The sequence below is a fragment of the Centruroides sculpturatus genome, unplaced genomic scaffold (assembly GCF_000671375.1).
Source record: "Centruroides sculpturatus isolate CEXI.00-Female unplaced genomic scaffold, Cexi_2.0 scaffold895, whole genome shotgun sequence".
NCBI classification, from domain to species: Eukaryota; Metazoa; Arthropoda; class Arachnida; order Scorpiones; family Buthidae; genus Centruroides; species Centruroides sculpturatus.
Window position 1 is genome coordinate 170,990 of NW_019385364.1, and position 12,804 is coordinate 183,793.

At 30.0% G+C, this 12,804-nt stretch overlaps 1 protein-coding gene across 1 annotated transcript in view; it reads left to right on the forward strand.

Moving 5' to 3' along the window:
- Window positions 1-12,804, forward strand: part of LOC111638164 (CCR4-NOT transcription complex subunit 7-like) — a 46,730-nt gene that overhangs the window by 16,115 nt on the left and 17,811 nt on the right. Inside the window, exon 4 of the mRNA XM_023383821.1 lies at window positions 847-995. Coding sequence (XP_023239589.1) covers window positions 847-995 — 149 coding nt within the window. The remainder of the gene's footprint in view (window positions 1-846; window positions 996-12,804) is intronic.

The window sequence follows — 12,804 nt, forward strand, 5'->3', positions numbered from 1 at the left end:
TAAAACAAGTGAGTATTTTCAAGTAATTACAAATTCATCTTCAGGGTTAGCAAATCACACTTAAATTTAAATATAGAATATATTTAAATTAATATATACAACAAATAATAGTTGAAATAGTAATATATAGTAATTACAAAGGTAAAATAATAAAAAATGCATTGATGTGAGTTTTTATAAATATATCTATAATTGGTTCAGAAAGTTCTTGTACCATAGATGTTTCTTGCAACACTTGGAATCTGATGTATGGTTGCAGATCATCAAACATAAATTCCATTGCTCATTTCTATCTCTAAACACTTATCTCTTGGTAAGCTGTCAAGGGTGAAGTTGTTTTCATAAAATTAGAAAAAGAAATAAGTTATATTCAAGTAGAACTTAATTCTTATAGTAAAACTGTACGTTGATATATTTCTTGACAAATCATTAAAACGAACATAAATTTAGACGTTATTGATATCAGAATTATTAAGTAATAAATGAGCTAGCTCTGCAACAAATTAACTATACATCATTGATACTGTTAACAAAAATTTCACTGAGGAAAATAGCAAAAACATGAAAATGAACTTTGACAATTATCAAACTTAAATTTGCTAAAATTCTTTATTTTGAATGAAAAAATTATTACTTTAATTAATATTTTGATATTTAAAGTTACAAAAGACAGAGAACTCCAGAATAGTTTTAATCAAATATCATTTTATTTATGATTTGATGTATTGCAAATTATTCAATGTTTATCATTGAATAAAAATTGTTTTCAAGTAGATATTTAATTTTGATATTCAATTGTGAAATTGTCACTTAAACTAATTTAATATTAAATTTCACAAATGATAGTACAGGTACTACACCTCTGAATTTCTGTCAACTGATGTCTGGCACCTACTCTGATCAGAACAAAATTATGAAAGAACTTGAAATTCCTGTGGCCACCAGATTAGTTTACTGGATAGCCACAAATAATTTATATTATTTAGACTACACTTGTTGGTGGTGATTTTACAATTTTTTGTTATTCTTAGTTTATTTTGCTTAAATTTAACCCTAGCTATGGCTCTTAACAGTGTGTCAGTGGGATGTCAAGTGTAAACACCAGTCCATATCAATCCAAGATAAAATATCTAGCAGTCCAAGGTATACTTTAGACCAGTGTTTTTCAACCTGTGGGTCGCGACCCCCAGGTGGGTCGCAAAGCCATACACGGGGGGTCGCGGGTAAAAGAAAAAGACAAGTGTTTGTAGGTCCTACACTACAATAAAAAAAACTACAATTTCAGTGAGAAAGCTGTTTATTTTACAGTACAATTAGTTTTTTGATCGATATTTAAATCTCAACAGAAAGAAAATTAAATACGTAGTTTTTAAAATCACTGACATAGTTTTAATATGCTGTGGGGGGTCGCCAGAATTTTTTAAACTTGTAAAGGGGTCGCATATTCAAGAAGGTTGAAAAACACTGCTTTAGACACATGGGAGGTGTATAATTAGTGGGTTAGAGGTTGTTGATAGATTACTATTACATGTGACCAGTCTGTCTGGCAAATGGCTAATCTTTGGAATCAGAGATATGAGAAATTTAATGGTGTATTTGTAATAATTTTGTAGCACATAAAGGAAACAAACCAGCATTTAGTATTGTTTTCTAATAATTTGGATAATAATTTTACAACTTATTTATTTGAAGCAATCATAATAGATTACACTCAAATGTAGATTTCTCTGTGATATTTAATTTTTATGTGATATATTCTTATAAAATTAGTTGAAATTGCTGTTATATGCTATAATATGAAATTTAAAATAATAAGTACAGAGAAATATAGATATTGTTAAGTTGATTTGTAATTACTACTACAAATATATGCCAATGGAAGTTAATAACAGTTGCATTTAATTCATATAGTTAGTATATTCAAGCTGAAGGGATGCAAATGCATTATCTTCAGCTTGGAAATACATCATTGAAAAAAGATTAGGACATAAATACCCTGAATTATGTATCCCCCTATAATCATATTTGGCTTTTGTGTTATAGTGTATTTTATATTTTTTTTGTAATTTTATTGTTGTTTGTATTTTGTTAAATAAATAAATTATGAAAAAATATAAGGTAATTCATTTAACTTTAAATTTGTATTTAGAATACTTCAAAAGTTAAAATTTAAATGGAATGTTCTATTTTTGGAATATTTTATAAAAATGGATTTAAAAACCTGATAATGACCTCTGGGAGTAGGCTGGAAACATTTGTTAATAAAAAAATTTCTTTCAGCAAATGCACAGGTGTAGTAAATTTGTAATTTATCTCTGTTGAGTACTTCTGGATTGTATTAGTATATTCTTAAATGAATTGGTAATTTTTATTGTATAGGTTTGTTATATACAATTTTTAACAATGAGAAGGAAAATGAAATTAGTTTTTCCTATTATATTTATGTCTTGACTATCAAGAAAATTTAATGGTGTGCCAGTTTTTTTAAATGCTAATTAGTGGACAGATTAATATTATATTCTATAATTTCTTGTATTTTTAATATCTGACATATACACTTCCTTGAACTTTTTTTCATTTAATTATATTTTCAGCTAATATGGCATTGGATAAAAGTATAACAATATTGTGTAAAAAATGTGGTCAGTTTTGTTGCTCTTCAGAATTGTAGATTAATAGGTTAAAGTTTAAATTTATTGTAATAATACATACATCAAAATAAATTTTTAATTAAAATAAAAAATCACTTTGTATTGGGAAATTGACATTAAGTTGTATAAAAATAGCAATTACAGGGTAAGTTTATTCCCTGTATTCACTCTTCCTACAATAAAAATTAAAGGAATTATATTTCTTTGGTGCATTATTATACAATTACAATTAAAATTTATTTATTTGAATAATAGCATGTTTACATGTTTCTTTTATTAAAATATAAATAAATTGATTCACTAATATTTTTTCTAATAGGTATTTTCATGTTATATTTTTCCATTATTCACATATGCATTTTATATTTAATTTTTTAGATGTAAATAAATTATGGAAATAAAAAATTGAAAATTGCTTCAAAGAACATCTGTGTGGGATTGATTTTCAATTTTAATTTTTTATTACAATTTTACTCTAATTTGTATCTATTATTTAAGAATCATGTTTTGATTCACTTATGAGAAGCTTCAGAACATTCAAGTACATTAAGATTTTAATTTTTTCTCCATAATTTAAGTTATAAATAGTTTTTAAAATGAAACTCAATATGATATTAAAAACTAGTGATTTTTAAAAAGTTGAATTCCTTTAATGTTTATCTGATACTTTAATAGCTTTGTAGTGTTTACTTAATTATTTTATGTCTTAATTCTTTTACTGTAACTTTTTAGGATACAGAATTTCCCGGTGTTGTCGCTCGACCCATAGGTGAATTTAAAAGCAGTGCTGAATATCAATACCAGCTGTTACGCTGTAATGTCGATCTGCTAAAAATTATACAATTGGGTTTAACATTTCTTGATGAGGAGGGCGGAACTCCATCTGGCTACAGTACGTGGCAGTTCAACTTTAAGTTTAATTTAACGTAAGTAATGCACAAATATAAAAGTTTAAAATCATTACCTACTTTGCAAACATGATAATAAAAATGTAGGCTGTATTAACTTAATAAAAATTTCTTTTCTTAATCATTATAGTTACTATTTTTTTTACATTTTTAGAAGATTTAGCTTCTATATATTATGATTTGATTGCTATTTTTGACATGATTCAAATAATCTGATGGTATCAACGTTCAACCATTATTTGATGCAAAACAATGAAAGCCCATTGTTTATTAGCTTGAAGAAAAATTGAAAATTTTGAAACAAATAAAATGCCTTTAAACTGATAAAACTGATATATATATATATATATATGTGTGTGTCTGTAATGTTTATTACAGAAATATACAGTCAAATTCTTTTATTACATTATTGGTTTATATCAGTTATTCCTAAAGTGATCAATATCAACCCCCAGAGGTCGACTCCAACCTGCAAGGGGGTCCATGTCAGTGGAAAAAAATTTGAGGGTCCATGAGAGTGGATCCCATTTAGGCAGGCCGTCACCAAAATTTTGGCTTCCCGTAAATGAAATAACACAGATAGTACTTACGTAGGTACTTATGTAATACTTTCTTATAATAGACTTATAAATTTCCTAATTATATGTATATTTCATAAAATTGTGTAAGTAGGCTATTTGCTTTGTGGTCGCAGTATGTGTAACTTGTAAAACATGCACATTTGATACCACTAGCAATGCTTTTCCAGACTTGTACCAGAGCTTTGCAAGGATGGGGCAGACTTGAACCAATTGTGCTTGCATGGACTTGTTTAATTTGTCAATTATAAATATGAATGTCAGAGACAAACACAGTTCATTTGTTTTCTGAATTTTGAGAAGAAAAGTGTTAAGCCAATATTTTCAAAAATATAAATAAATTACTAGGTACAGGTACATATTAGTTAAGTGAATTAATGTCATCTTGTTTGGAAGTATGGCAGAAAAGTAAGTAATTTTTTTTTATAAAATTTTCTTTTTGTAGTTTCTCTGATTGCATAAAGACATTGTTAATGACTTGAGTGTTGCCACAGGCCAGTTTTCACCCAGACAAGCCTGTTTTTAAATTCATGGTCTGGATTAATTATTAATTTGTCCGGTTTTTGTAGAAATTGTGAAATTATTATGAAACAAAATAAATTTATAAAAATATTTGCAAATATTTTATTTTAATGGTTAATGACTAACTTCACACACCCACCAAAACTTATCCCCATCTTTTCGCTAGGCTAAGTGACAGAAATGTTCTTTTAAAATTCTAACTTGCAAATATTAGGTTTGTTTGAACACAGTTCCCAACTGATTTAAAATTGTCATGTGCATTGTTCAGTTCTTGGCTTTAAAATGACATTGCATGTGTCTCATATTTATATTATGTATTGTATTTCATACAATGTATCTTTTATAACTTAATAGTATTTATGTTGGTATGTATTATTATTTATCATTCTTACTTTTATGTATTATTTTTGCAATTAATATCGACATCAGACTGTTATTAATTATTTTTGGATATGCCACATGTGATTATTGTCTTACTTTAATAATATATCATGTACAGTACATGTTTACCTTCTAATAAAAAAAAAATATTTATTTTCTTCTCACAATAAAAAAACCTAATTTTTTTATTTCTAAGTATAACACCTTAATTTTAAAATGTCCAGGTCAGCAATTTTGAAAAGGTGGCAACATGACTTGAGGTAAAGATTGTTCAATATTCAAGTCAATTACAACTAGGTACACACATATTCATTAATGGTTTCCTTCCTATCTTTAAAGACAAGGTCTATGATAGGTACTGTACATGAACTGTACATGATTTCTCTCTATCAAATCTATATAGAAGTTCCCTGAAGATTAAAATAAGGTTTTACACTGGGAATCAATTTTGATTGCTATGTATTATCATATTTAAATAGCTTAATTTTTGTCCACAGATAAATGCTACTAAAAACGGCTGAATCTAAAAAAAAAGTGTTGGTAGTACAGAGTTTATTATTTGACGTTTGACTTCATTCCCTCATTTGTCGGACAAACACCTGCCCATGTGACTTTTATACAACAAAGTATTAAGCAATGACGCTATGAAAGCATTCAAGCTGGAGGATCATCTGAGAAGGTATCACCCTGATAAAACAGGTAAAGATTTGAAATACTTTCAAACACTGAAAGAAAAATTTCAGAAGAGACCCACAGTGGACAATATGTTTGCTTCAACGTCAAAAAGAGACAATGGTGGTTTGTGGGCGTCTTACAATATCTCACTACTCAGCAAAATCAGAAAAGCCGCATAGTATCTGGGAACAGCTAATTTTGCCAGCCATTGAAAAGGTTTTAAAAACTGTTCTACACAAACCTCCATATGATATACTCAAAAGAATTCCTTTGAGCACTGCACAGTTCAAAGATGTATCGATGAAATGAGTTATGATGTTGAATGCTTCTTGTGTAATTATCTGCAAATGACCCATTTCTCCATACAACTGGACAAGTCAACTTTACCTGGTAATGAAGCACTACTATTGGCATATGTTTGTTTTGTTATGGACCAAGAAATCCATGAACAACTGCTCTTCGCAAGGACTTTAACAACAGATAAAGGCAAATCAATATTTAATGTTGTTAGAGATTTTTTCCATGGAAAAAGCAATCTCTTTATCAAATATAATATCAGCAGCAGCAGCAGCAGATGGAGTCCCTGCCATGTTTGGGCGCTATTGTGATTTTATAAGCCATTTAAAGCAAAATGTACCCGGGGTGTTTGCAATTCACTGGGTCGTCCATTGACAACATTTAGTTGCAAAAAACCTTAGTGACAGATTGCATCAATCTCTTCAAATCGTCATAAACGCAGTAAACAAAATTCAGAGCGCTGTGAATTCTAGGTTATTTGCACAGTTATGTGAAGAAAGTGACAAGAACTTTTATCGATTACTCCTTCACACTGAAGTACTCTGGCTATCAAAAGGCTTATGTTTGACAAGATTTTTTCACTTTTTGAGACTGTTTTAGAGTTTTTGTATGCTGAAGATCCCATTTTAAAAGAAAAATTAAACAAATGGAAACCAGACATTGCTTATTTAAATTAACAAATTTCTTTACTAAATTTATTGAGATTAACATTCAGTTACAAGGTGACAGTGTGAATTTGATAAAAACAAAGTCCATCATTGTGGCTTTACTTGCCATAATGAAACTAATGAAGCAAAACATTGGACGGTGTGAATTTTCCATTTCCCAATTTGGTACAGACAAACTGCCAGGATGTTCAGCATATGTTGAACATTTAAATGTCTTTTACACAGACTTTGCAACTAGGTTTGAAGATGTATTGACTATGGTAATGCCACAGTTATCAATCCATATGCTGGCATTGAAGAAACGGATGTCATGTTACAAGAAGAACTGATCAGAATAAACACTTACGAAGAACTACCAGCAATTCTGGCTTCAGAGAGACATACCTGTTACATATCCTGCATTATGGACTATTGCAAGAAAGTTTTTGATAGCTTTTCCATTTTCATACCTTATGGAAAGGAGTTTCAGCATGGTTGCCAATCTCCTTACAAAAATCAAAACAGGTTGGAAATCACTCACTGAGGAGATTTAAGGTTAAAGCTCATTAAATTGGAGCTAAATATTGAAATTTTGCTGTCAAAGCATCAGGCTCATCCCTCCCATTAAAAGCATTGATTTTTTTGTGTATTTATTTTATGCAAAAATGTTACTAGATTTGCATTTTGTCATTTTAATTAATAAATGTATAACTATAAAACTTAACATATTTTTTTATTTTTAAATTTTCCACTGTACAGTAAACCCTATCAAAGTGAGTAGCTCTGTGTCAGCTGTCAAAAATACATTTAAAGTTGATGAATTTGTAAAAAAAAATCAATATTAGGAAAGCAGGGGTGTCACAGTAGGATCATGTAAGAACACTATTCTCACCTTTTTTTTGAACTAGTAATGGTCGCTATTGCAAAAAGACAGTTGAGGAAATGACCATTGGATTTTGAATGCATAGCCATTGATTGGTTGGCACATCATCACACCACCAGCAGACCACCGACAGAGCAGCTAATTACTGATTGGTCAAAGATCACACCAGGCTGCATATTTGCATAGTGCTACGGCCAGTAATTGCTGATTGGTCGTTTAACCCGATGTCCACAACTATAAAAGGGTTAATATCGAAGCAGGAGATTTAAGTTCACTTTAGCACAGGAACTTCGGGAAGTTTGCTTTGGAACTTCAGGATATACACTAAGTTTGTCGTAAATCTTCAAGTGTGCATCAGAGTTCGAGTCAAGTCTGGATTCGTCTCGCTGTCTGTTCTTCAACCGTCGGAAGAAGGTTACTTCTGGCCAACAACTTGTCGATTCGTTGTAAGGTGTCTTCTTGACAAACCAAGATCAGCATATTGAACTGTCTGAACTTTGTTAATATTATTGGCCTACCACCAATAGTGAAACAACAAACTTTTTAAACTTCACTAGGGGGTCTATCCAAAACAGAAAAAAACAGCACATGGTCTATGGGACAAAAAAGTTTGGGAACCTCTGGTTTATACGAAGTCCGTGTTAATACAAAATAGATTTTTGGATCCTCAAATGAGGATAGGCATTTTAATGTTATAAGTGTGCTGCAGTCTCCTGAATTCAATAACAGTTATATTAAGTCATTTAATATAAAATGCACTGCTTTTGGCTATTCCAAAGTCACACGAATCAGAGTGGCAATTTACAAACCACATAATGATTTGAGATGTATTTTTCACTTTTAACGTTGACCACAATACTTTTGACATTGATGTTATCATTGTTATTGGCAGTGCAAGTATAGTAAAACTTCTCTAACTCAAAGCTACAAAGGGCAAGAAAAAGCTTTAAGTTGCAGATGATTTGAGTTAGAGAACAATAGAGTGAAAAATACTGATTCTGAATATATTTGTATTTTGCCTCTATTATATAGACAAAATTTGATTGTTTTTTGTTTTAAACCACTTATGTAACACCTTTCAGAAAAATGTTTTATGTAAATATTGGAATCAAACATCTTTTCAAGTACATCTTGTTAAGAGAAAGTGAGAAGTCTTCTCACTTTGGACTGGAACATTGTCTGCCAATGGGTGCTGGACAGTAGATATAACTGACTCTTTTCTTGGAAATCCAATAATTAGGATCTCTTTGGATAGAATAAATATTAAAATTTGAGTCAGAAGTTGAAAGCAACATAAATCGGTGTCGGAACAGGACCATGAAAACCTTTGTCTTTGAGAAAATTCAAGTTGGAGATGTTAAATTCCTATGTTATTCCTTTGAGACCTACCAAATACTTTGTTTTCTTTAAGTTAAAGAAATATGCAATTTACAGATGTTTCAGTTACAGAAGTTTTACTTTTTTGTGATAACTCAATTATGAAGTTTTACTGTATATAACACATCAATGATGATTATTCCAACTTGAAAAATTACACTTTTTCAATAGTCAATGCTATGTACAGATTGGCAATGCCAAATTAGTTAAGACAATTGACATGCACATTGAAAACCATAAGTTAATGGGATTGGGAGATGTTCAATAAAAACTCCTACAAAATTTTACAAAGTATTTATTTTTAATTATTTTAATAATGAAATAATGAAGCAGCTGAATTACAATATTAAATACTGTAAGTAGTTCATATTAAAAATAAACAATTTCTTTGAAATCCCAGCAAATAAGTTATTTTTAAATTTGTAAAAGGTTTACGTGTATTTATTCTTAGATTCAATTTAAAGGTTACTTCAGCTTTTTATATCTAGTAGCTGTAGTCATCATTGTACAGAATCTAACTGATGATGAAAAATGAGCATTGATTCTTTCTTCAAGCCACTGTAGATGAGGGTGCACATTTCTAGTGATTACATTGATTTTTAAGCCACTGTATCTCAATAAAGTGTATCTTTTGCAATTTGGTGGTATGGCCATTGACTTGTAAAATATACTTATAGCCATGCCTTCAGTTTGTTTAAAACTCAGATGTATGTATTTGGGTTATCAACAAATTAAAAAAAAAAAAAAAAACTAATTTTTAACAAATTATTAAGAATACAGTAGAGCCTCGAAAACTCGGCACTCAATAACCCGGCACTCCAGATAACTCGACCACACCCTGGCAGGGCAAAAAAATCCTTATTTAATTCATTTTCATGATAAAGACAGCTTTATGCCTCATAAAGTATTTTTCTGAAGTCTGTCTTATCAGGTAAATTACTGTACACAGTGTATTCATTAATTTTCATTTTCATGTAGTAAAGGCTCTATGCATTTACTACAGCAAAACACCCACAACTTGTTTTAAAGATTTTGCATATCTTTAGCAAAAACATTTAAATTTTCAAAGCCTACTATTTTTCCTAATTATTTTTAAAATTCCAAGTATTAATAGTTTCTTAGAATTACTTTGGAATAAAAGAAGTAAATACTGCGATGTAAGTAGCATATGTGCATTTATTTCTTCTGTACTAACAAAGTTGTATGTAGGAAGAAATAAATAAAAAAAACTAAATACGAAAACTTTTATCTTTCTTATTTAACTTTTCAATACAATATTTGGTTATACATCAATTTTTTTTTTATTATATTCTGAAGGAGATTTTACATAATTTGGTGGCCCCTGGCAAACTTCCTATGGACCCCCAGGGGGGTCGCGGCCCCCTGTTAAGAAACACTGCTGTAAAAGATGTGCAAATTGTGTTTCAGATCTCTCAGACTCATTAGATGGCAAAAACTGACATCCTTTCCATTCTCACAAATGCTTGATGGGTGACAGATCTAGAGATCAGGCAGGCCAAGGAAGTATGGCAGTGTGATAGACATTTCCAAGAACCCTAGCTGTATTCAACTGAGCATTATCTTGGTGGAAAATGACTGTTTGCAAGGCAAGTGAGCATTATCTTGGTGGAAAATGGCTGTTTGTGTGAAAAGCAGTGAGGGCACAGGATTTCCCAAACATACTAATGTTCCATCAATATCTCTTGCATTCTGACTAGGAGCAACTGATTGTCATATAAGATGGCTCTTCAAACCAGCACATCATCAGTGGGGCAGTGTACTGTTCAACAGTAAAGATGGGATTGAAACACTCACCAGTGGTCCACACAAAAAGTAGAGTCATCTATTACCAAACAGAATTGGGATTCATTGCTAAAGACAATATGCTACCAATCTGTTGCAATCTATGCTTCTCTGACACAGCAGCACTGTAAATTAAGCTAATGATGTTGGGATGCTAATGAAAGGTGGTGTAGCAGTTGTTATGCATGCAAAATTGCTTTTGTTAGTCACCTGCTACAATATGGAAAGACATGGGGCTTCCATCAACAGATTTCCACCATAAATGTTGCGGACTTAAGTAAATGATGTTCTTTCTAGCTAGGAAGTAATGAGACAACAGTCAAGGTTTATCATAACTCAACTCCAAAACTTAAAATAACTGAAACAAAATGTAAGTAACTAAATAAAATTTCCTCATTTGTTACCTCACACTGTACACAAAGAAGAATTTTTGATTACCCAAATTTTAAAACTTGATATTATAAATCCCTAGAAAATCATTATCAAAATATTTGATAATTTTTCAGTTTAGTTATTTAATGTATGATGAGTTTAATGATATAGTTCATTCAAGTTTTTCTACAAATGTTATTTTCAAAACTATAAAGCATTGACTGCTTCAAACTGTATTAGGTTAGAATGTTTTCAAATGGGCTACAAATTATAGCTAAAATGTACTCTTGTGGGCATAAAACAAATATTTGTGTAAAAATTAAATGATGTAAACCTACATTGTACTTGAATATGTTATGTGAGTTTAAATAAAACTGATGCTAATACATTTATTAATGTTTGAATGGACCTATTAATAGGCATTTTTACCAAAAGCAGGTAGCAGTTCACACGTGTCTGTGGGCCATATGTTGTGTACTTCCAGTGTAAGGAAAAAATAGTAAACACAATACAGCACATTAATCTAATTCATACTCTGTATAAGTAACAGTTTATAGAAAGTATTATCAAGATATCTAATTTTGCAGAAGTTTTTACTACTTGTGACCTTTAAGAAAGAATTGTATTTGGAAAAGGTTAATTAAATTTCCATAATGTATTTTACAGACTAAGATAATGAAAATAAAAATGCACAGTTTAAAATTTTTATAAAAACTTTTTTATATTTGACCTTTAAATTTAGTTTACTATCCCACTATCTTTTCAAATCAGTGCTTAGATAAGCTAATTTTCCAAGTACAGCTAAGTTACTTTTATAATTCTTGATTTTATATATTTGTACTGATATATGTGTATAATGAGGATATGTTTAACTGCAATAATACATTTGTGCAATAGATTTCTCAGTATAATTGAATTTTATCTGCAGTAAAACCTCTAAACCTTGAATTTGAAGGGACCAAAATATGGCCAGTTCAAGTTATGGAGAGTTCTCCATACAGAGATATATGAAAAATAGAAAAATTTTTATTCAGATAAAAAGTACAAAGCAATAGAATAAGGGATGCAGTTCTGTGATATATTTTACTTACTTGATTTTATTTCCATTAGTGAAATGTTGATATTCTTGATAGTTTTCCAATTATCATTATTTTAGTTTTACTGGTCAGATTGAATGTTTTTGAGTTTAGAAATTAATAATGACAATTTTTTCCCCAAGGTGAAACATGAATAAACAGTGAAGAATTTTTTTATGTTTCTTCAATTACTCTTATGAACTTTTAGAGTTCAAGTTCCTAGTTTTTTATTGTCTACAATGAGGGCAATATCTGAATACTGTATTTCATATTATTGATTATTGATCAGTCAGAAAATCATCCCTCAAGGTATTTACGTTTTTGGACTTGGGACCTTGAAATATTGAAAAATGAAAAAATTTTGAGTTTTTTTTTTGTATATATAGGTTTTTATGTGTTTGTTTGTATGTATGTATGTATGTATATATGTGTTTGTGTGGGAGGGCATGATTTTCTTCACTCTTTAAATCTTAATAACTCCTGTGCGTTTTGTCAAAATTTTCTAAAATTTTGCAGGGAGGTTCATGTATCAGAGGATTGATGCTATTAAATTTTGGGAGTAAATATTTTACCAGAGGATAATTCATCCTATATGATGATCTCAGCATGAGCATCATCAACTGGTAACAGTTTT